The sequence below is a fragment of the Erinaceus europaeus genome, chromosome 8, assembly GCF_950295315.1.
Source record: "Erinaceus europaeus chromosome 8, mEriEur2.1, whole genome shotgun sequence".
In the NCBI taxonomy this organism is placed as follows: domain Eukaryota; kingdom Metazoa; phylum Chordata; class Mammalia; order Eulipotyphla; family Erinaceidae; genus Erinaceus; species Erinaceus europaeus.
Genome location: NC_080169.1, coordinates 20,418,142 through 20,439,906, shown reverse-complemented (window position 1 = coordinate 20,439,906; position 21,765 = coordinate 20,418,142). Strand labels below are relative to the sequence as shown.

The following is a 21,765-nucleotide window of genomic DNA, read 5'->3' as shown; positions in this document are numbered from 1 at the left end:
GAGTAGTGGAGGAGTGATCTGGTATCTCAAAGTTTTTTTTAAAAAAATTGTCACCAAGGTTATTGCTGGAGCATGACAAATTCACACTCCTGGCAGTCATTTTTCCTTTTTTTTTTTTTATTTTCTATTTGGCAGGACAGAGTAAAATTGAGAGGCGGGGAAGATAGGGAGAAAGAAAGACAGCTTCAGACCCACTTCCAGTGCATGAAGCAGACTTCCTACAGGTCGGGAGTGGGGGCTTGAACCCAGGTCCTTGAGCTCGGTGATATGTGTGCTTAATCAGGTGTGCCACCACCCAGCTCCTAAAATAAAGATAGCAGAGGTCCAGGAAGTGGCTCAGTGGGTAGAGCACAGGCCTTCCTTGCTTAAGATTCTACTGTATTTGACTCTTGGTACCAGATCAAATAAAAATGGTTTCTACTGTATGTCCGAGACTGGGCACAAAGCTATTAGTTAGGCTGGAATTATTTAATCTAAATGATTAGGTGGTCAACATGATACGCCATGATAGAATCCTAAAATACATGGAATATAGGTAAGTTATGTCTGTAAGTTTCATATCCCTAAAATCAAGGCAAATGTCTTCAGTATTTATTCAACTGTCTGGTGAAATCCAATCCCTACTTTAAAAAAAAAAAAAAACTAATGAAACCTGCAAATCTGAACATGCCTTCACAATTCGCTTCATTCACAAAACCTGGAGGTTGGTTTTGCCTTACAGAAAGCAACCGTTTTCTCTCTTCCGAGATGTAAATAACAGTCAGGCATTATATACAACTACAGAAAGGTCTAAGCCAAAGAGATCAGAGAGGTGGTGCAGTGGTTAAAATGTCAACTCTCAAGCATGAGGTCCCAAGTTCAGTCCTCCTCCCTTAATAAAACTTCAAAAAAATACGGAAAGCTGTTTGCAAAAATAAGTGCTACAGTGAGTGATGTCAAACAGTGGTTCCCAAGTGTTATTTAGAGGGATCTAGAGAACTTCATTTTTAATAAGGGCCCCAGCTGATTCTAGATTTTTACTAAAAGTGTGATTTTATGATCAGGGAGAAAGCACCTGGGACTTGGCTATGAGAAATTGGTCATAGATTCAATCATCAGGCTCTGCCAATAAGCCAGAGTTTAGCAGTGCATTGGTCAAAAAATAAACAAATTATGCCTTGGGGAAGAACTGGAAGAACTTTTACTCTTCACTGCACCCAATTACATATTCTAAATGAAATTCTTGAACAACAAAAAAAGTCTTTATAAAGTATTAATAGGTGGGAGTCAGGTGGTAGTACAGCGGGTTAAGCGCACATGCGTAAGGCAGGCCTGCAGGTGTCTATCTTTCTCTCTCCCTCTCTGTCTCCCCTCCTCTCTCCATTTCTCTGTCCTATCCAATGACGACGACATCAATAAGTACAACAATAAAACAAGGGCAACAAAAGGAAATAAAAATTTTTTGAAAAGTATTAATAGGTATTTAAATACAATATGATTTTAATGAGAGATAACACAAAATCATGTATGCAAATGATGTATTCATCAAAGTAGGTATACTAATCAAAAACTATACAATAATCAGAAACATGAACAGCAATTACAAATACAAATGAAGATATTCCTCTGATTTCTTCATTTCAGCGAGCATCAAAAACGACCACTATATTAAACTGAGTTAAGGGAACTGAAATATTCAAAAATTACATTGACATCTGACATTAAATATAATTTCTCTATCAATTTCTTTTCCATGATATAGAACAAACAAAAATACCAAGGCAATGCTCAAAGTTGATTTAAAACAAAGACAAACTTGTTAGTCACAACTTAACCATTTACTTTTGATATTACTCATATGTTCAAGCTGAAAAATGAGAACTTACAGAACCATTAAAATATGGGCTTACGAGAATGCAAGTCAACAAATATTTAGAGACTAAACACTGTTGTACTGGTCCATGAAAAATAGTATAACTTTTTTAATAAACCAGAATCAGGGAATAGCTCAATCTGTTAGGATACCAACTTGAATGACCATGGTGTCTTAAGGCCACTGGTTCAACCCCCAGTACTACTATATGCTAGAGCTGACGAGTGCTCTGGTGTTTTTCTCACTTCTCTCATAATAAATCTTTTTTTTTTTTTTTTAAACCAGAGCACTGTTCAGCTCTGGCTTGTGGTGATGCAAGGGATTGAACCTGGGGCTTTAGAGCCTCAGGCATGAGAGTCTCTTTGCATAACCATTAAGCTTTCTACCCTCTGCCCATAAATCTTTTTTTTTTTTAAGGATTTCTTTTATTATTATATATAAGAACGTTTCATATGCGGCAGAAAGGAGAGAAAGAAACAAGTCAGAGCACATCTGGTACATGCTGCTGCAGGACTAGAACAAACTACCTCAGGCAAGTAAGTCTGATGCTCTACCAGTTGAGGCACTTCCCAGTCAAGAAATCTTCTAACCATTTACTTGTTAAGCACAAGTACTTCAAGTTATTACCATTTTTACTGGAAATTAATCTTTGTCACTTTATTCTTCTGTATGTACTTCCACTTGAGTCATATTTAGAAAACACTGTTAAAAGGATATATCTTCTTGGTGTATCGCACCAAGTAAAAGACTCTGGGGTGGGGGTGGGGGGAAGGTACAGGTCCAAAAAGGATGACAGAGGACATAGTGGGGGTTGTATTATGTGGAAAACTGAGACATGTTATGCATGTACAAACTATTGTATTTACTGTCGAATGCAAAACATTAATCCCCCAATAAAGAAAGTTAAAAAAAAAACAACAGATACATCTTCAGCTCCCCACCTGCAGGGTAGTCGCTTCACAGGCGGTGAAGCAGTCTGCAGGTGTCTATCTTTCTCTCCCCAACTGTCTTCCCCTCTTCTCTCCATTTCTCTCTGTCCTATCCAAGGACGACATCAATAACAACAACAACAACAATAACTACAACAATAAGACAACAAGGGCAACAAAAGAGCATAAATAAAACTTAAAAAAAAAAAAGGATACATCTTTTTGTTCTTTTCTTGTACATTATCCTGTATCCACATTCTCTGCATCTGATTGGATCCCTGGATTTTATTTCATTTTCTGTGTGACATTCTAGAGGGAAAAAAAGTTCAGAAAATATATAAAAGGAAATACAGACAAGCAAATTTTATCAATCACATTTTTCTCCCAAGCACTACAATATATTCAAAGTCAAGGATATGTAGCTACCACCAAAGATACTCAAGCTGAGTGTGTCATGTTCCTGTGTGTCACACACAAGGAACTGGGTTCACGCTTCTTGCCCGCACTTGCAGGGGGTAAGTTTCACAGTGATCCAGAGCTACAGGTCTCTCTCCCTCAACGTCCTTTACCCCCTCAGTTTCTCTCTCCTATCAAGTTAAATAAGCAAATTAAGATAAATAAGTCTTAAAAAGAAAACAAGGGTTCTAGGCAGTTTATTTTTTTTCCTTTTATTTCACTTCATTCATCTTAAAATTTTAATGAAAATATTTTAATAATGGCTGTGGAACTATTCCAATTCATAACTCTGAAAATGCTATCTAAAAATATATGTAATAAAAAAAGTAAGTAAAATAGTTAAGTTTACGTTCTACTCTTACCTCCACAGATATATATCAATGACTGCTGCTTCGGGGGTTGAACGTCCTCCTGGTTGTCCATTATTACTCCCTGGAATCAGACTCAAATATTTAAAATCTCAAAGGAGTTCCTCACAATTCCAACCAGCCCCATTAAATTTAGTGACAGCTAAAAAGGTCCCAATTTGTATCTTCTCAAATCTGTGAGTAGGGCTGAAATATATTACAAATCATGCATTGCACGCTTACACCGAAACAGTATGCAATATTTACATGTGTTATTTCATAACAATTTTCAGGAAAAAAAAAAAAAAACTAGGAAGTACACATTTGTTTCAAAGATGAATACAATGAGGTTTCGAAAAGTTTGCGCAGAATTATTCAGCTTTTAAAAGGCAAAGGGATTCAGATCCGACTGCAAAGATCGAGCTCTCATCTAACACATAGCACAAGTTCTATTTTTCCAGTTTAGGAGATGTCAACAAACATCCATTAACAGAGGAGCACGTAGTCCGAGAAAAGAGTAATGAAACAGCTAAACTTAACAAAAACACACGCAAGACTCAAGATTCTCCCAACTCTGGACCCACACCGAACCTGATTAAACCGGAGGACACTACTAGTCTTGCACTAAATCTGTACCTTCTAATCACAACAGTCAAGCGCCTTCTTGCCTGGCACCAAGCGCAGCCCGCCAGAAGGAAGAATCCACCCCGTCACTGTTACAGCCAACTTCCGGCGCGCGTAAAAGGCCGTCACTGGAGTCTCCTCCCCTTCCGCTCCGGCCATATGACGCGATATTCTCCGCCCCTTACCCTCAGCTGTTGCTTAGGAACCCGGAGTTGGCGTGGGGATAAAGGCCGAACTCTAGGGCGGGGTTAGATAGCTTAACGGTTATGTAAAGAGACTCTCAAGCTTGAGCCTCCATAGTCTGACGTTCAGTCCCCTATCCCGCCATAAACCAAGGCTCTGGTTTAAGAGAAAAAAAGCCTGTAGATTAGATTAGATATTGGTGAGCAGACGCTTGTTTTGAAGCTTTTTTCAGTAAAGCATTTTAACAAGTTGAAGATTTGTCCGTTTCTGACTAGTGAAGTCTGTACAACGTAATATTCTTGTTGTGAAGAAGTGGGACTGCTAAAGAGGGGAAGATTTCCAAGCGTGGGGTCCTGAGTTTGATCCCTAGCAAGATATGCTGGATTGATGCGGTGTTTTTTTTTCCTTGTCTTTGGTAAATAAGTAAATATTCTTAAATATATGTGTATTTAAAATAATACTCTTAAACTAGGGAAATAGCATAATGGTTATGCAAAAAGACTTTCATGCCTGAAGCTCTAACAGTCCCAAATTCTATCCCCAGTATCATCAGAAGCCAAGAGCTGAACAGTACTCCTTTTTTTTGTTTGTTTTTTAAGATTTTTATTTATTTTGCCTCCAGGGTTATTGCTGGGGCTCGGTACCTGCACCACGAATCCACTGCTCCTGGAGGCTATTTTTTCCCTTTGGTTGCATCATTGTTATTATTACCATTGTTCTTATTGCTGTCATTGCTGTTGGATAGGACAGAGAGAAATGGAGAGAGGAGGGGAACACAGAGATGGGGAGAGAAAGACGGACACCTGTAGACCTGCTTCACTGCTTGTGAAGCGACTCCCCTGCAGGTGGGGAGCCCAGGGCTTGAACCCGGAACCTTGCACTTTGTGCTATGTATGCTTAACCCGCTGCACTACTGCCCGACCCCGAACAGTACTCCTTTTAAGGGGAGAAGTTTTTATATATTAATTGCCCCTACCCCCATGAGAACAGAGGGCTACAGAAACTGAATTGCCATATGCCCTTTGAATTCTAGAATTGACATAATGTCAATTTTTTAAAAAGATTTTATTTATTATTAATGAGAAAGAAGGAGAGAAAGAACCAGACATCACTCTGGTACATGTGCCGTCAGGGACTGGACTTGAGAATGCTTGAGAATCCAATGCCTTATCCACTGTGCCACTTCCCAAACTTGTAATGGCTTGCCCCTTAGAACTCCATCTTGGCCTCCCAGCAACCCGGCCAATATCAGTCAGTTCCAGGAATATTCGTGGTCCACTAGACTGCACAATATACTTATGAAATACCCTTAATAATGAGGGAGTAGCAGGTGTAGATTTTTCTGAGAAGAAGGTGTGGAGGGTCAAAAGGGAGGGGGTGTTCTAAAATTAATTGCCTATATTACCTTCTGTAACCTGCTTGCTTGTGAAAGCTGTGACTTTTGCCTTTATAACCAGCTTCTAGCGTTTGCCCTTCTTCCGTAGCCAGTCAACAGCGTCAGGTTGAGCCTGATGTCAAGTTTCGAGACCTCCTTTGAATCTGGAGAGGTGGCAGTCGTTGACTATGTGGGTCATAGTCTGTCTGGAGCCGCAGGGGCAGTTCGGGTCGTCTCTGGCTCCCCAGCGATGGAACATAGCAGAGCACCGGCCATGGCCTGTTCGATAGCGATTGAGGAGGGCCCAATCATAACGTGCTAGGTCAAAGCCGGGTTGACGCTTGCAGGGGTCTGTGATGAGGTGTTTGTTCTTTACCTCAGCTGACTGCCAACTCTGTTTCCAAGAGACTGGAACAGAGAAGTTCAGTGTAGGCGTAGGAGACCAGATTGGGTGACTAGACGTCAAGCGTTGGACAGGGTGGGCGAAGATATCTGCGTATATTGGCAGGTCCGGTCGAGCGTAGACGTGGGAAATGAACTTAGATGATGCCGCATCCCGACGAATATCTGGCGGGGCCATGTTGCTAAGAACTGGCAGCCATGGAACCGGGGTGGAACGGATGGTTCCAGAAATTATCCTCATGGAGGAATATAATTTGGAATCAACCAAGTGGACATGGGGGCTACGGAACCATACTGGGGCACAGTATTCTGCAGTGGAATAGCATAATGCCAGAGATGATGATCGTAGTGTGGAAGCGCTCACGCCCCATGAGGAGCTGGCCAGTCTTGCAATGATGTTATTCCTCGCACCCACCTTTGCTGCAGTTTTTATGAGATGTTAGTGAAATGACAGAGTGCAATCGAGAGTAACGCTGGCTGGGCTTCATGCTGGATTCTCGTATCGCCAAGCTGCACATTAAGCTCACGCGAGGCCGAGGCATGGTGTAGATGGAAAACAGATGATACCGTTTTTGCAGTGCTAGGGATTAGTCGCCATTTTTTATAGTAATCAGATATCAGAGACATGTCTTTCGTGAGTGTTTCCTCGAAGATGTCAAACTTGGATGCCTGAGTTGCACAGCAGATGTCATCGGCGTAGATGAACTTCCTTGAAGAAGTTTCTGGAAGGTCATTGATGTAATATTAAATAGCGTAGGAGCCAGAACAGAGCCCTGGGGGAGGCCACTTGAGACAAGTCTCCATCTGCTAGACTTGTCACCCAGATGCACCCGGAATCTTCTGTTTTGGAGAAGAAACGATATAGTGTTGGCCACCCATGGAGGCAGGCATCTTGAGATCTTGACTAGGAGACCACAGTGCCAGACCGTGTCATAGGCTGCTGTGAGATCAACAAAGACAGCACCCGTCTTTAAATTCTTCTGGAATCCATGTTACCAGCTTTGTAACAAGGGTTGACACTGCTCTCTGAATAGCACCTCACTGGGAGATGGTCCCAGGCTGGGACAGACAATCTTCTGCCGGGAAATAAAGATTCTCAAAATTGGGACCTTCGTCTCAAGTTGCCTTCCTTGCCTCTACCTCACAACATACTTAATGTCAATTTTTAGGTAGAACTTTTTAGGGGCTGGGTGATGGTGCAATGGTTACTCTGCTTGAGGACCCCGGTTCAAGCTGTGGGATACAATTGCAGGTATGTCTCCCTCCTGTGAAAAACATATGGCTTTAGGGAACTCCTGCAGGCAACCATAACCCTCAAACCGGAATCCTTGAGCCAGTTCTTGCACTTCAAACCTTGTGCTTGTGCACCTAACCCACTGTGCTAACACCCCCCCATACAGTTTTATGATTAATTGAAAAAATTAATTTCTCTCTCCCCAACATATTGAGTCTTTGGTTTCTTGTTTTCTGCTTTTACATCAGTAACTTGAAAACTTTGAACTTCACCTTTTATTTTCAGAAGTAGTTTCAACTGGCTCTGCCTTCACAGAGTATCTTGAAATGTTTATCTTCCCAGTTTTCCCTTCTGCCAATTTATTAATTTTCACGGTGTTTTGGGGCCAGGCGGTGGTGCACCTGGTTAAGTGCACACATTAACAGTGCTCAAGGACCCAGGTTCAAGCCCCTGGTCCCCACCTGCAGGGGGAAAGCTTCACAAGTGGTGAAGCAGGGCTGCGGGTGTCTCACTGTCTCTCTCCCATTCTATCTCTCCCTCCCCTCTCAATTTTTTTCTGTCTCTATGCAATAATAAATAAAATAAAAAGAAACACGGTGTTTTTTTTTCTTTAAAAATATTTCATTTATTTTATACAAGAGAGAGTGATACAGAGAGACCAAAGCACTGTTCATCTCTAGTTTATGGTGGTGCTGGGAATTGAACCTGGGTGCTTAAAGCTTCAGGCATTACAGTCTTTTGCATAACCATCATGCTGTCTTCACAGGCCTACAGTGGAGTTTTCTGCTACTTCTTCACAGAAGACTAACATAGGGCATTATGTATTTATCAGTTTATTATTTTTTAGAATAACACTTAAGTATTTTAAAATCTTTTTAAAGTTTAATCTTTTAATTATCTTTATTTGTTGGATAAAGACAGTCAGAAATGAAGAGGGTAGAGGAGATGGAGAGGGGGAGAGACAGAGAGAGGAAGAGAGAGAGAGAGAGAGACCTGAAGCAATGCTTCACTACTTGCAAAGCTTTCCCTCTATAGTTGGGGACCAGGGGCTAGAACATGGGGCCCTGCAAAACTGAAACATGCATTCAACCAGGTGAGCCACCACCTGACACCTTACATTTTTATGTGTTTATTTTAATATAGATATAAATAGGAAGAGAGAAACACAACAGCACTAAAGCTTCCTTCAATGTATTGAGGGCTAGACTCAAACATGAGTCATGTGAATGGCAAGACAGCACACTATCCAAGTGAATATATCATCCCAACAATTTTTTTTACCATCAGCTTTGTTACAGATAGAAGAGCTGTGGTCCATGAGGCGGCACAGTGGATAAAGCATTAGATTCTTAGGCATGAGGTCCTGAGTTCAATCGCCGGCAGTACATGTACCAGAGTGATGTCTGGTTCTTTCTCTCTCCCTCTCTTTCTAAGAGTAAATAAATAAAATCTTTTAAAAAGGGAGTCGGGCGGTAGCACAGCGGGTTAAGCACAGGTGGCGCTAAGCACAAGGACCAGTGTAAGGATCCCAGTTTGTGCCCCCGGCTCCCCACCTGCAGGGGAATCGCTTCACAAGCAGTGAAACAGGACTGCAGGTGTCTATCTTTCTCTCCCCTTCTTTGTCTTCCCCTCCTCTCTCCATTTCTCTCTGTCCTATCCAACAACAACGAGATCAACAACAACTACAACAATAAAACAACAAGGGAAACAAAAGGGAATAAATAAAAAAAATCTTTTAAAAGATAATTTATTTATTCATGAGAAAGATAGGAGAGAAAGAGCCAGACATCACTCTGATACATGTGCTGCCAGGGACCAAACTTGGGACCTCATGGTTGAAAATCAAATACTTTATCCACTGCACTACTTCCCGGACCACAATAAATAAAATATTTAAAAAGAAGAAGAAGGAGAAGAAGAATGAGAAGAGTTAATTCAATAGAACAGTCAAAATAAGCTCCTCTATGAGAAGTATTAGGTAAAAATAATTCTTATAGAAGAAAAATGATGGAGTAATCCAGAATATGTAATTGTAAGGTGTTCAGAATTCTGATTCCAGTTGAAGTATCAAGAAAATTATGGCATATAACAATCTACGGAGATCAGACTGTGTAAATGTGTATAGAAATATCTAACTTGAAATTCGACTTCCGGAGGCGGAGCTACGAGCAGCAGATCGCTTCCTCTCCTCTCCTCTCCTCTCCTCTCCTCTCCTCTCCTTTCCTCTCCTCTCCTCTCCTGGATCAACTAGGAATACCAAAGGAGACCAACCGGACCGAAACAAGACAGGACTAGAATGACCACAGGAACCCAGTAAATCACCCGTGAGTACAGACACGCGTGGCTGGTGACAGAGAGGAGAGAGGGGCCTAAGGAGAGATTAAGTGACTGCTAACAGTTCAACAGTTCATCAGTGGAGACACCACCTCCAGTCTGCTCCACCAACAAGGGGACAGCTGAAGGGAGGAAAGGACTCCCCAGAGACTCACCAAGTGCAACTCTGAGTCTCCATTGCTACTACCCTCAGAATCTGGAGCAGCAACAGGGAGGGACACCAGGGGACAGAGATCTAACCGGGGAAACTCAGGAGAAGACCTATACCTTGGTGGCATAGCTGAGGGGCTGTGAAAGTCTCTTTGCATAACCACTGGATTATCTCTGCCACACCCTGCTTTATCTCTTGGTTAGGAGTCAGTGATTAAGCTAAGAAGCCTATTGATAGTTTAAAAGCCCTCAGGCTCCCATAGCCTACAGGGAAGAAAAAAAAAGAGGCTTTTACACCACTGAGCTCCAACTCAGGGATTGAAAAAACTGTTAACTTCCATCACAGTAAACCCTTTAATTAAATTACTTAGACACAAGTCAATCCAGGCAATAGTAATCAATAATTTGAAAAGTACTGATAAAGGGAACTCATAACATAATATATAAAATGGTTAAAACAACAAGAAAAAATATTGGAGACTCGAACCAGGACAAGAGTCCAGCTAAAAGTCCTCCAGAGGGTGAAGCACAAAACAACGAGTTCAACATCCAAACATTAGCTAAGGAAATAATAACAGGAGTGAGTAAAGAATTTGAAAAAATTGTAATCAGAAATGCAGGAACAACAAATGAGAATATGGAAGAAAATTCTAATTATCTCATGGTTATTAGAAAGCTGAAAGCTGAAATCGCTGAGCTAAGAAGGCAACTAGCTGAACAAGCTAAAACAGTATCAGAGCAGGGCAACAAAATAGATGAACTCCAGAAAGCAGTAGAGGGCAGAGAGAATAGAATCTATGAGGCTGAAAACAGAATTAGCAAGATTGAGAATGAATTAGAGACAACTAAAAAAGAAGTAAGAGATCTCAAAAAGAGATTAAGAGATGCTGAAAACAACAACAGAGTCCTATGGGATGACTTCAAAAGAAACAATATACGCATTATTGGCTTACCAGAGGAAGAAAGAGAAGGAGAGGAAGAAAGCATTCTCCAGGCCATAATAGCTGAAAATTTCTCTAGTCTAGACAACACCAAAGACATAAAGATTCAAGAAGCCCAGAGGGTCCCAAACAGAATTAACCCAGACCTAAAGACACCAAGACATGTTATACTTAGAATGGAAAGGAATAAGGATAAAGAAAGGATCCTCAAGGCTGCAAGAGAAAAACAAAGAGTCACCTACAAAGGAAAACCCATAAGATTAGCAGCAGACTTCTCCATACAAACACTACATGCCAGAAGAGAATGGCAAGATATCTATCGAGTGCTCAATGAGAAAGGCTTTCAGCCAAGAATACTATATCCTGCTAGACTGTCATTCAGACTAGATGGAAGCATCAAAACCTTCTCAGACAAGCAACAGTTGAAGGAAGCAACCATCACCAAGCCTTCCCTGAAAGAAGTTTTGAGACGTCTCCTATAAACAACCAGACCACCACAAATAGGACATATATCAAAACACTCTAAAACTCTACAAGAATGGCGTTAAAATATCTTCAATCTTTGATATCAATAAATGTCAATGGCCTGAATTCACCTATTAAAAGACACAGAGTAGGAAGATGGATCAGAAAACACAACCCAACAATATGTTGTCTACAGGAAACTCACCTAACGCAACAAGACAAACACAGACTTAAAGTGAAAGGATGGAAAACTATCATACAAGCCAATGGCCCACAAAAAAGGGCAGGAACAGCTATTCTCATATCTGACATGATAGACTTGAAAATAGATAAGATTAAAAAAGATAGGAATGGACACTACTTAATGCTCAGAGGATCAGTCAATCAAGAGGACTTAACAATTATTAATATCTATGCACCCAATGAGAAGCCATCTAAATACATCAAACTTCTTCTGAAAGAGCTACAGCAATATATTAACAGTAACACAGTCATAGTAGGGGACTTCAACACCCCACTATCTCAACTTGACAGATCATCCAGGCAGAAAATCAGTAAAGACATAAGGGAGCTAAATGAAGAGATAGATAAACTAGAACTATTGGACATTTTCAGAGTCATTCATCCCAAGAAACTGGAATACACATTTTACTCAAATCCACATGGATCATTCTCAAGGTTAGACCATATGTTAGGCCACAAAGACAGCATCAGCCTATTCAAGAGCACTGAAATCACCCCAAGCATCTTCTCAGACCACAGTGGAATTAAACTAACACTTAATAATCAACAAAAGATTAGTAACAGTCCCAAAATGTGGAAGCTCAACAGTACACTTCTTAACAACTTCTGGGTCAAAGAGGAAATCAAGGAAGAAATCAAAATGTTTCGAGAGTTCAATGAAAATGAAGACACAAGCTATCAAAATATTTGGGACACAGCTAAAGCAGTCCTAAGAGGGAAGTTCATAGCTATACAAGCACACATTAGGAAACAAGAAAAGGCACAAATAAACAGCCTGATTGCACATCTTAAAGACCTAGAAGAAGAACAACAAAGGAATCCTAAAGCAACCAGAAGGACAGAAATCACTAAAGTTAGGGCAGAAATAAATAACATTGAGAATAGGAAAACCATACAAAAAATCAATGAAAGTAAATGTTGGTTCTTCGAAAGAGTAAATAAAATCGCAAGCCTTTAGCCAGACTCACAAAACAAAAAAGGGAGAAGACCCAAATAAATCGGATAGTAAATGAAAGAGGAGATATCACAACAGACACTGCAGAAATTCAACATATCATGCGAGGCTTCTATGAACAACTATATGCCACCAAGCTAGAGAACCTGGATGAATGATTTCCTAGACACCTACCAACTTCCAAAACTAAATAAAGAGGAAGTGGATAACATGAACAGGCCCATCACAGCTAATGAAATTGAAACAGTTATCAAAAATCTCCCCAAAAATAAAAGTCCTGGACCAGATGGTTTTACAAATGAATTCTACAAAACTTTCAAAGAAGAACTAATACCTCTACTTTTAAAAGTCTTCCAGAAGATTGAAGACACTGGAATACTCCCTGCCAGCTTCTATGAAGCCAACATCACCCTGATACCAAAAGCAGACAGGGACACAACCAAAAAAGAAAATTACAGACCAATATCTCTGATGAACATAGATGCTAAAATATTGAACAAAATTCTAGCCAACTGGATACAGCAGTATATTAAAAAGATTGTTCATCATGACCAAGTGGGGTTTATCCCAGACATGCAAGGTTGGTTTAATATACGTAAATCAATCAATGTAATCCACCACATCAACAAAAGCAAGACCAAAAACCACATGGTCATATCAATAGATGCAGAGAAAGCCTTTGACAAAATACAACATCCCTTTATGATCAAAACACTACAAAAAATGGGAATAGATGGAAAATTCCTGAAGATAGTGGAGTCTATATAAAGCAAACCTACAGCCAACATCATACTCAATGGTGAAAAACTGGAAGCATTTCCACTCAGATCAGGTACGAGACAGGGCTGCCCACTATCACCATTACTATTCAACATAGTGTTGGAAGTTCTTGCCATAGCAATCAGGCAGGAGCAAGGAATTAAAAGCATACAGATTGGAAGAGAAGAAGTCAAACTCTCCTTATTTGCAGATGACATGATAGTATACATGGAAAAATCTAAGGAATCCAGCAAGAAGCTTTTGGAAATCATCAGGCAATACAGTAAGGTGTCAGGCTATAAAATTAACATTCAAAAGTCAGTGGCATTCCTCTATGCAAACACTAAGCTAGAAGAAATTGAAATCCAGAAATCAGTTCCTTTTTCTATAGCAACAAAAACAATAAAATATCTAGGAGTAAACCTAACCAAAGAAGTGAAAGACTTGTATTCTGAAAATTATGAGTCACTACTCAAAGAAATTGAAAAAGACACAAAGAAGTGGAAAGATATTCCATGTTCATGGGTTGGAAGAATTAACGTCATCAAAATGAATATATTACCCAGAGCCATCTACAAATTTAATGCTATCCCCATCAAGATCCCAAGCACATTTTTTAGGAGAATAGAACAAATGCTACAAATGTTTATCTGGAACCAGAAAAGACCTAGAATTGCCAAAACAATCTTGAGAAAAAAGAACAGAACCGGAGGCATCACACTCCCAGATTTCAAACTGTATTATAGGGCCATTGTCATCAAAACTGCTTGGTACTGGAACATGAACATACACACTGACCAGTGGAATAGAATTGAGAGCCCAGAAATGAGGCCCCACACGTATGGACATCTAATCTTTGACAAAGGGGCCCAGACTATTACATGGGGAAAGCAGAGTCTCTTCAACAAATGGTGTCCGAAACAATGGGTTGAAACATGCAGAAGAATGAAACTGAATCACTGTATTTCACCAAATACAAAAGTAAATTCCAAGTGGATCAAGGACTTGGATGTTAGACCACAAACTATCAGATACTTAGAGGAAAATATTGGCAGAACTTTTCTCCGCATAAATTTTAAAGACATTTTCAATGAAATGAATCCAATTACAAGGAAGGCTAAGGCAAGTATAAACCTATGGGACTACATCAAATTAAAAAGCTACTTCACAGCAAAAGAAACCACTACCCAAACCAAGAGACCCCTCACAGAATGGGAGAAGATCTTTACATGCCATACATCAGATAAGAGTTTAATAACCAACATATATAAAGAGCTTGCCAGACTCAACAACAAGACAACAAATAACCCCATCCAAAAATGGGGGGAGGACTTGGACAGAATATTCACCACAGAAGAGATCCAAAAGGCCGAGAAACACATGAAAAAATGCTCCAAGTCTCTGATTGTCAGAGAAATGCAAATCAAGACAACAATGATATATCACTTCACTCCTGTGAGAATGTCATACATCAGAAAAGGGAACAGCAGCAAATGCTGGAGAGGGTGTGGGGTCAAAGGAACCCTCCTGCACTGCTGGTGGGAATGTCAATTGGTCCAACCTCTGTGGAGAACAGTCTGGAGAACTCTCAGAAGGCTAGAAATGGACCTACCCTATGACCCTGCAATTCCCCTCCTGGGGATATATCCTAAGGAACCCAACATATCCATCCAAAAAGATCTGTGTACACATATGTTCTTGGCAGCACAATTTGTAATAGCCAAAACCTGGAAGCAACCCAGGTGTCCAACAACAGATGAGTGGCTGAGCAAGTTGTGGTCTATATACACAATGGAATACTACTCAGCTGTAAAAAATGGTGACTTCACCATTTTCAACCGATCTTGGATGGACCTTGAAAAAATCATGTTGAATGAAATAAGTCAGAAACTGAAGGATGAATATGGGATGATCTCACTTTCAGGCCGAAGTTGAAAAACAAGATTAGAAAAGAAAACACAAGTCGAACCTGAAATGGAGTTGGCGAATTGCACCAAAGTAAAAGACTCTGGGTTGGATGGGTGGGTGGGGAGAATACAGGTCCATGAAAGATGATGAATGACATAGTGGGGGTTGTATTGTTAAATGGTAATCTGGGGAATGTTATGCATGTACAAACTATTGTATTTACTGTTGAATGTAAAACTAATTCCCCAATAAATAAATAAATTACAAAAAAGAGGAAATATCATATATTAACAGTATTTTAAAATAAAATGAATAAAAAAAGTAAAAAAAAAAAAAAAGAAATATCTAACTTGGGGGCCGGGTGGTGGCATACTGGGCTAAGTGCACATAATATGAGCGCAAAGAATCCTGGTTGGAGTCCCTGGCTCCCCACCTGTAGGGGGTCGCTTCACAAGCAGTGAAGCTAGTCTGAAGGTATCTTTCTCTCACCGTATCTTCCCTTCCCCTCTCAATTTTTCTCTCTCCTATACATGTATATATATCTTACTTGCATGTTTAAAGATTTCAAATTATTATTTAGCCAGAGCACTGGTTGTACAGAAATTGAAGCTGGGACCTTGGTGCCTCAGTCATGAAGATCTTTTGCATAATTATTGTACCATATACACCTCCTACCACCCCTCCACACACATACTTTTTTCCTTTTGTCTTTTAAATTACCACTTGTCCTTCAAACTTAATCTCACTTTATAAAATTAACTTTGGTGTCAAAGAGTTAGCTTACTTTGCAGGGTGAGCCCTGGCATCTTACGGTACATGTTACTGTAATGGGAAACAAGTTCCAGCTCTGTCCTGTCTTTCTCACTCTCTATATGAATGAAAAAGTTTTGCGGGTCAGGCGGTTAAGCGCATATGGTGCAAAGTGCAAGGATTGGCATGAGAATCCCGGTTCAAGGCCCCAGCTCCCCTGCTTCACAAGCAGTGAAGCAGGTCTGCAGGTGTCTATCTTTCTCTCCCCTTCTCTGTCTTCCCCTCCTCTCTCCATTTCTCTCTGTCCTACCCAACAACGACGACATCATCATCGACAACAAAAATAATAATAACCGCAACAACGCTAAAACAACAAGGGCAAAAAATGGGGAAAAATTAGTCTCCAGGAGCAGTGGATTCATGGTGCAGGCACTGAGCCCCAGCAATAACCCTGGAGGCAGAAAAAAAAAAAAGAAAGAAAGAAAGAAAGAAAGAAAGAAAAGACAGCATACTAGTTATGCAAACAATTCCTTCTAAGGCTCTGAGATTCCAGCTTCAATCGATAGCACCACCATAAGCCAGAGCTGAGCAGTGCGATGGTAAAAATAATTAAAAAAAAATTTTTTTTTAAATATTTATTTTATTTATTTATTCCCTTTTGTTGCCCTTGTTGTTTTATTGTTGTAGTTATTATTGTTGTTGTCGTTGTTGGATAGGACAGAGAGAAATGGAGAGAGGAGGGGAAGACAGAGAGGAGGAGAGAAAGATAGACACCTGCAGACCTGCTTCACCGCCTGTGAAGCGACTCCCCTGCAGGTGGGGAGCCGGGGTTCGAACCGGGATCCTTATGCCGGTCCTTGTGCTTTGCGCCACCAGCGCTTAACCCGCTGCGCTACAGCCCGATTCCCAAAAATAATTTTTAAAAAAATACTAAATAATTAGAAAATGAACTGGGGAGATGAGATTGCACCTGTGAAATCTTGACTCCATAAAATAAAAACAAAATATTAACTTTCTTTCTCCTATTCTTTCTTTCCATTTCCCTTTCTTTCTTCTTTCTTTCTTTCTCTCTTCCTTCCTTCCTTCCTTCCTTCCTTCCTTCCTTCCTTCCTTCCTTTCTTTCTTTCTTTCTTTCTTTCTTTCTTTCTTTCTTTCTTTCTTTCTTTTTCTCTTTCTTTGTTTTCCCTTTGCACATTTATACCAGTGATCCCAGTTCTACCAGTAGGGTTGAATTGTGCCCTTCTCACCTTCATGTTCCCTGTTCCTAGTCAGAACTAAATCATTATCAGTGAGTTTGCCTTTGGATATATTGCATTTAGGATGACTTAGGGGCATCTTAAATGTCTGATCAAGGAAAAGTGGTGGTAGTGACTATTACTAGCTTAAGTGAAATGAAGCTGTGAAACACAGCCTGGTAAAATAAGAAAAAGGCTGAAGCAGGACACTTCACTTAGGCAATAGACAGAGGGAGGGAAAGAAACCAGAAAAATGAGACTAGACGAAGTTGCTAAGTTTGGAGGATGGTACTTGGCAAACAGTAAGTGCTTAGTAAAATAGGCACTATTTTAGATGTCAAAAACTCTTTTTAATATAAAAAAATAGATGTTTGTAAACAATGACCACATTTCATTTTTTCATTAACAATCTTTTCCTTAAAAAAAAAAGTATTTTAGGGGGCCGGGTGGTAGCACATCTGCTTAAGTGCATATAGGGCTAACACAAGGACCCATGTAAGCAGGGCCTTTCCAGTCCCCCGGCTCCCCACCTACATGGGAGTCCTTTCACAAGAGGCGAAGCAAGTCTGCAGGTGTCTATCTGTCTCTCCGTCTCCTTATCATACAAGCCAATGGACCACAAAAAAAGGGCAGGAACAGCAATTCTCATATCTGACACTATAGACCTTAAAATAAATAAAATTTTAAAAAGATAGATATGGACATTACTTAATGCTCAGAGGGTCAATCAAGAAGACTTAATCTTTTTTTAAAAAATGTTTAATATTTATTTATTTTCCCTTTTGTTGCCCTTGTTTTTCACTGTTGTTGTAGTTACTATTGTTGTTGTCATCAATGTCATCGCTGTTGGATAGGACAGAGAGAAATGGAGAGAGGAGGGGAAGACAGAGAGGAGGAGAGAAAGACACCTGCAGATCCACTTCACCAACTGTGAAAGGACTCCCCTGCAGGTGGGAGCCAGGGGCTCCAACCAGGATCCTTAAGCGAATCCTTAAGCCAGTCCTTGCGCTTTGCGCCATGTGTGCTCAACCCGTTGTGCTACTGCCGGACTCCCAAGAAGACTTAATTATTATCAACATCTATGCACCAGAATATACAAAGAGCTTACCAAACTCAACAGCAAAAAAAAAAAAAAAAAAAAAAAAAAGTGACCCCATCCAAAAATAGGGACAGGATATGAACAGAATATTCACAACAGAGAAATCCAAAAGGTCAACAAACATGAGAAAAATGCTCCAAGTCATTGTCAGAGAAATGCAAATAAAGATAACAATGAGATACCACTTCACTCCTGTGAGAATGTCATACATCAGAAAAGGTAGCAACAACAAATGCTGGAGAGGTTGTGGGGTCAAAGGAACCCTCCTGCGCTGCTGGTGGGAATGTCAATTGGTCCAACCTCTGTGGAGAGCAATCTGGAGAACTCTCTGAAGGCTAGAAATGGACCTTCCTTATGACCCAGTAATTCCTCTCCAGGGGATATATCCTAAGGAATCAAACACACCCATCCAAAAAGATATGTGTACACCAATGTTCATAGCAGCACATTTTGTAATAGCCAAAACCTGCAAACAGCCCCATGTCCAACAACAGATGAGTGGCTGAGCAAGTTGTGATATATATACACAATGGAACACTACTCAGCTAATGAAAAAAATGAAAATGGGGAGTCGGATGGTAGTGCAGCGGGATAAGCTCATGTGGCACAAAGTGCAAGGACTGGTGGAAGGATCCCAGTTCGAGCCCCCGGCTCCCCACCTGCAGGGGAGTCGCTTCACAGCCGGTGAAGCAGGTCTGCAGGTGTCTCTTTCTCTCCCCTTCTCCCTCGTCCCCTCCTCTCTCCATTTCTCTTTGTCCTATCCAACAACAACCACATCAGTAACAACAACAATAATAACTACAACAATAAAACAAGGGCAACAAAAGGGAATAAATAAATACAAAAAAAAATTTTTTTAATGAAAATGTTGAACTCACCTTCTTTACTCCATCTTGGATAGAGCTTGAAGAAATCATGTTAAGTGAGATAATGGTATGGTCTCACTCGTAGATGGAAGTTTATAAAGAAGATCAGAAGGGGAAACAATAAGCAGAACTTGAAATGGAGTTGGTGTATTGAACCAAAGTAAAAGACTCTGTGGTGGGTGGTGGGGAGGGTTCTGGTCCTGAGACATTATGGCAGAAGATCACCTAGTGAATTGTTACATGGAAAACTGAGAAATGTTACACATGTACAAACTATTGCATTTCATAGCATTGTATTTTACAGTATTGACTGTAAACCATCAATCCCCCAATAAAGAAAAAATTTTAAAAGTAAATAGATACATTTTTTAGAGACAGAAATCAAGAAGAAAGGAGAGAGAGAGGAGAGAGAAGTAAGAGACATGTGCAACACTGCTTCACTACTTGTGAAGCTTCCCCCAAGCAGGTGGGGATGGGGGCTTGAATGTGGGTCTTCAGACACTGTAACGTGTGCTCAGCCAGGTGTGTCACCACCCATCCCTAGTATTTTATTTTATTTTAAAATATTTTATTTATTTTAATGAGAAAGATACACACAGAGAGACACCAGAATGCTGCTCAACTTTGGTTTGTGGTGGTGCTGGGGATTGAACCTGGGACCGTAGAGCCTCAGGCATGAAAATCTTTTTGCATAACCATTATGCTGTCTCCTCAGCCCAGTATTTTATTTTTATGTTTGTATTTATTTATTTTGGATAGGGACAGAAAAATTGAGAAGGAAGGGGGGAGAGATCTAAAAATACCACTTCACCACTCCTGCAACTTCCTCTCTTGCAGGTGGAGAATGAGGTCTTGAACCTGTAAAAGCACTCTCTACTGAGTGCACAGCCACTTAGCCCCTAAATAAATACATTTAAAATTATTTATTTATTTATTATTGGGTAGAGACAGAAAGAAACTGAGAGGAGAGGAGAGGAGAGGAGAGGAGGGGAGAGACAGAGAGACAGAGAGAAACCTGTAGCCTTGCTTTACCACTTGCGAAGCTTCCCCCCTGCAGGTGGGGACCAGGGGCTTGAACCCAGGTCCTTGTGCACTGTAATGTGTGCACTTAATGAAGTGCGCCACCGCCTGGCCCCTAATAAATACATTTTAAGGTAAGAAAAAAGATACAGGTTCAGGAAAATTGCTCACTTGGATGATTTGCCATGTGATTGACCGAGGTTTGAGCCTGGCATCCACAACATGGAAGAAAGCTTCAGTAATGTGGTTTCTTTCCCTCTTTCTGCCCTTTCTGTCTGAAAAAGTCAACCTGGTGTGGTGAAACCCAGCAGACAAATGAAAAAGAAAAGTCTAACTTCTAATTTAGAAATAAAGAATTCAAATCTCAGGCTACTTGAATTGTGAAAGCTTGTAAAGTTAAATAAAAAAAAAGATGTATGGGGGGCTGAGCGGTGGGCTAAGCGCACATGGCGCAAAGTGCAAGGACAGCTATAAGAATCCCTGTTCGAGCCCCCAGCTCACTACCTGCAGTGGGTTGGCTTTACAAGTGGTGAAGCTGGTCTGCAAGCATCTATCTTTCTCTGTCCCTCTCTGTCTTTCTGTCCTCTCTATTTCTCTCTGTCCTATACGACAACAATAAACAACAAAGGCAACAAAAGAGAAAAAATAGCCTCCAGGAGCAGTGAATTCCTAGTGCAGGAACCAAGCCCCAGTAATAACCCTAGAGGCAAAAAAAAAAAAAAAAAGTATAGTAAGGGCTTGGGTAAATAACTTAGTTAAAGAGATAGTACACTCTTGAGAAAGTAAGTCTGCCTTTTCCATGCTGTATAAAACATATATTCAAGGGGGTCGGGCGGTAGCGCAGGGGTTAAGCGCACATGGCGCAAAATGCAAGGACGGCATAAGGATCCTGGTTCGAGCCCCCAGCTCCCCACCTGCAGGGGAGTCGCTTTACAAGCAGTGAAGCAGGTCTGCAGGTGTCTGTCTTTCTCTCCCCCTCTCTGTCTTCCCCTCCTCTCTCCATTTCTCTCTGTCCTATCCAACAATGACAGCATCAATGACAACAATAAGAACTACCACAATAAAACAAGGGCAACAAAAGTGAAAATAAATAATAATAAAAATTGAAAATATATATATTCATTGTAGGAAAGTGAGAAGAATAAAAGGGGTTAGTTGGTGGCACACAACTAGAGTACATGCATTACCATTCATGACGGATTCATGTTCCTATTTCTCTTTGGTAGGAGGGAAACTTCACACGTGATGGAACAGGACTGTAGGTGTCTCTTCTCTTTCTCACTCCCTCTCACCCTCTACCAAAAAGAAAAAAACGGAGAAATTTTAAAAGGCAGTCAGGGCGTCAGGCAGTAACATACCTGGTTGACTGCATATATTACAGTATACAAGGACCTTGGTTCAAGCCCCCAACCTCCATCTTCAAGGGAGAAGTTTCATGAACAGTGAAGCAGTGTTGCAGGTGTCTCTTCTCTTCCCTTCTCTATCTCTGCCACCCTCAATTTCTCTCTGTGATATCAAATAAAAGAACAAAAAAAAAATTAAGGTAAAAAAGGGAGAAATGGCCACCTGGATTTGTTGTGTAGGCACCGAGTCCCAGTGATAATCTTGGTGGCAGAAAAATAAAATAAAATAAAATAA

General features: G+C 40.5%; 1 protein-coding gene across 1 annotated transcript; it reads right to left on the bottom strand.

The window, feature by feature from the left end:
- Positions 1-1,429: 1,429 nt before the first annotated feature.
- Positions 1,430-4,349, bottom strand: POLR2K (RNA polymerase II, I and III subunit K). The gene is made up of 4 exons (XM_016192188.2): positions 4,221-4,349; positions 3,600-3,669; positions 2,998-3,090; positions 1,430-1,642 (listed from the first exon to the last, which is right to left on the bottom strand). The coding sequence occupies exons 2-4, from the start codon at positions 3,658-3,660 to the stop codon at positions 1,620-1,622; spliced, it is 177 nt and encodes a 58-aa protein (XP_016047674.1). The 5' UTR covers positions 3,661-3,669; positions 4,221-4,349; the 3' UTR covers positions 1,430-1,619.
- Between the last annotated feature and the right edge of the window lie 17,416 nt (positions 4,350-21,765).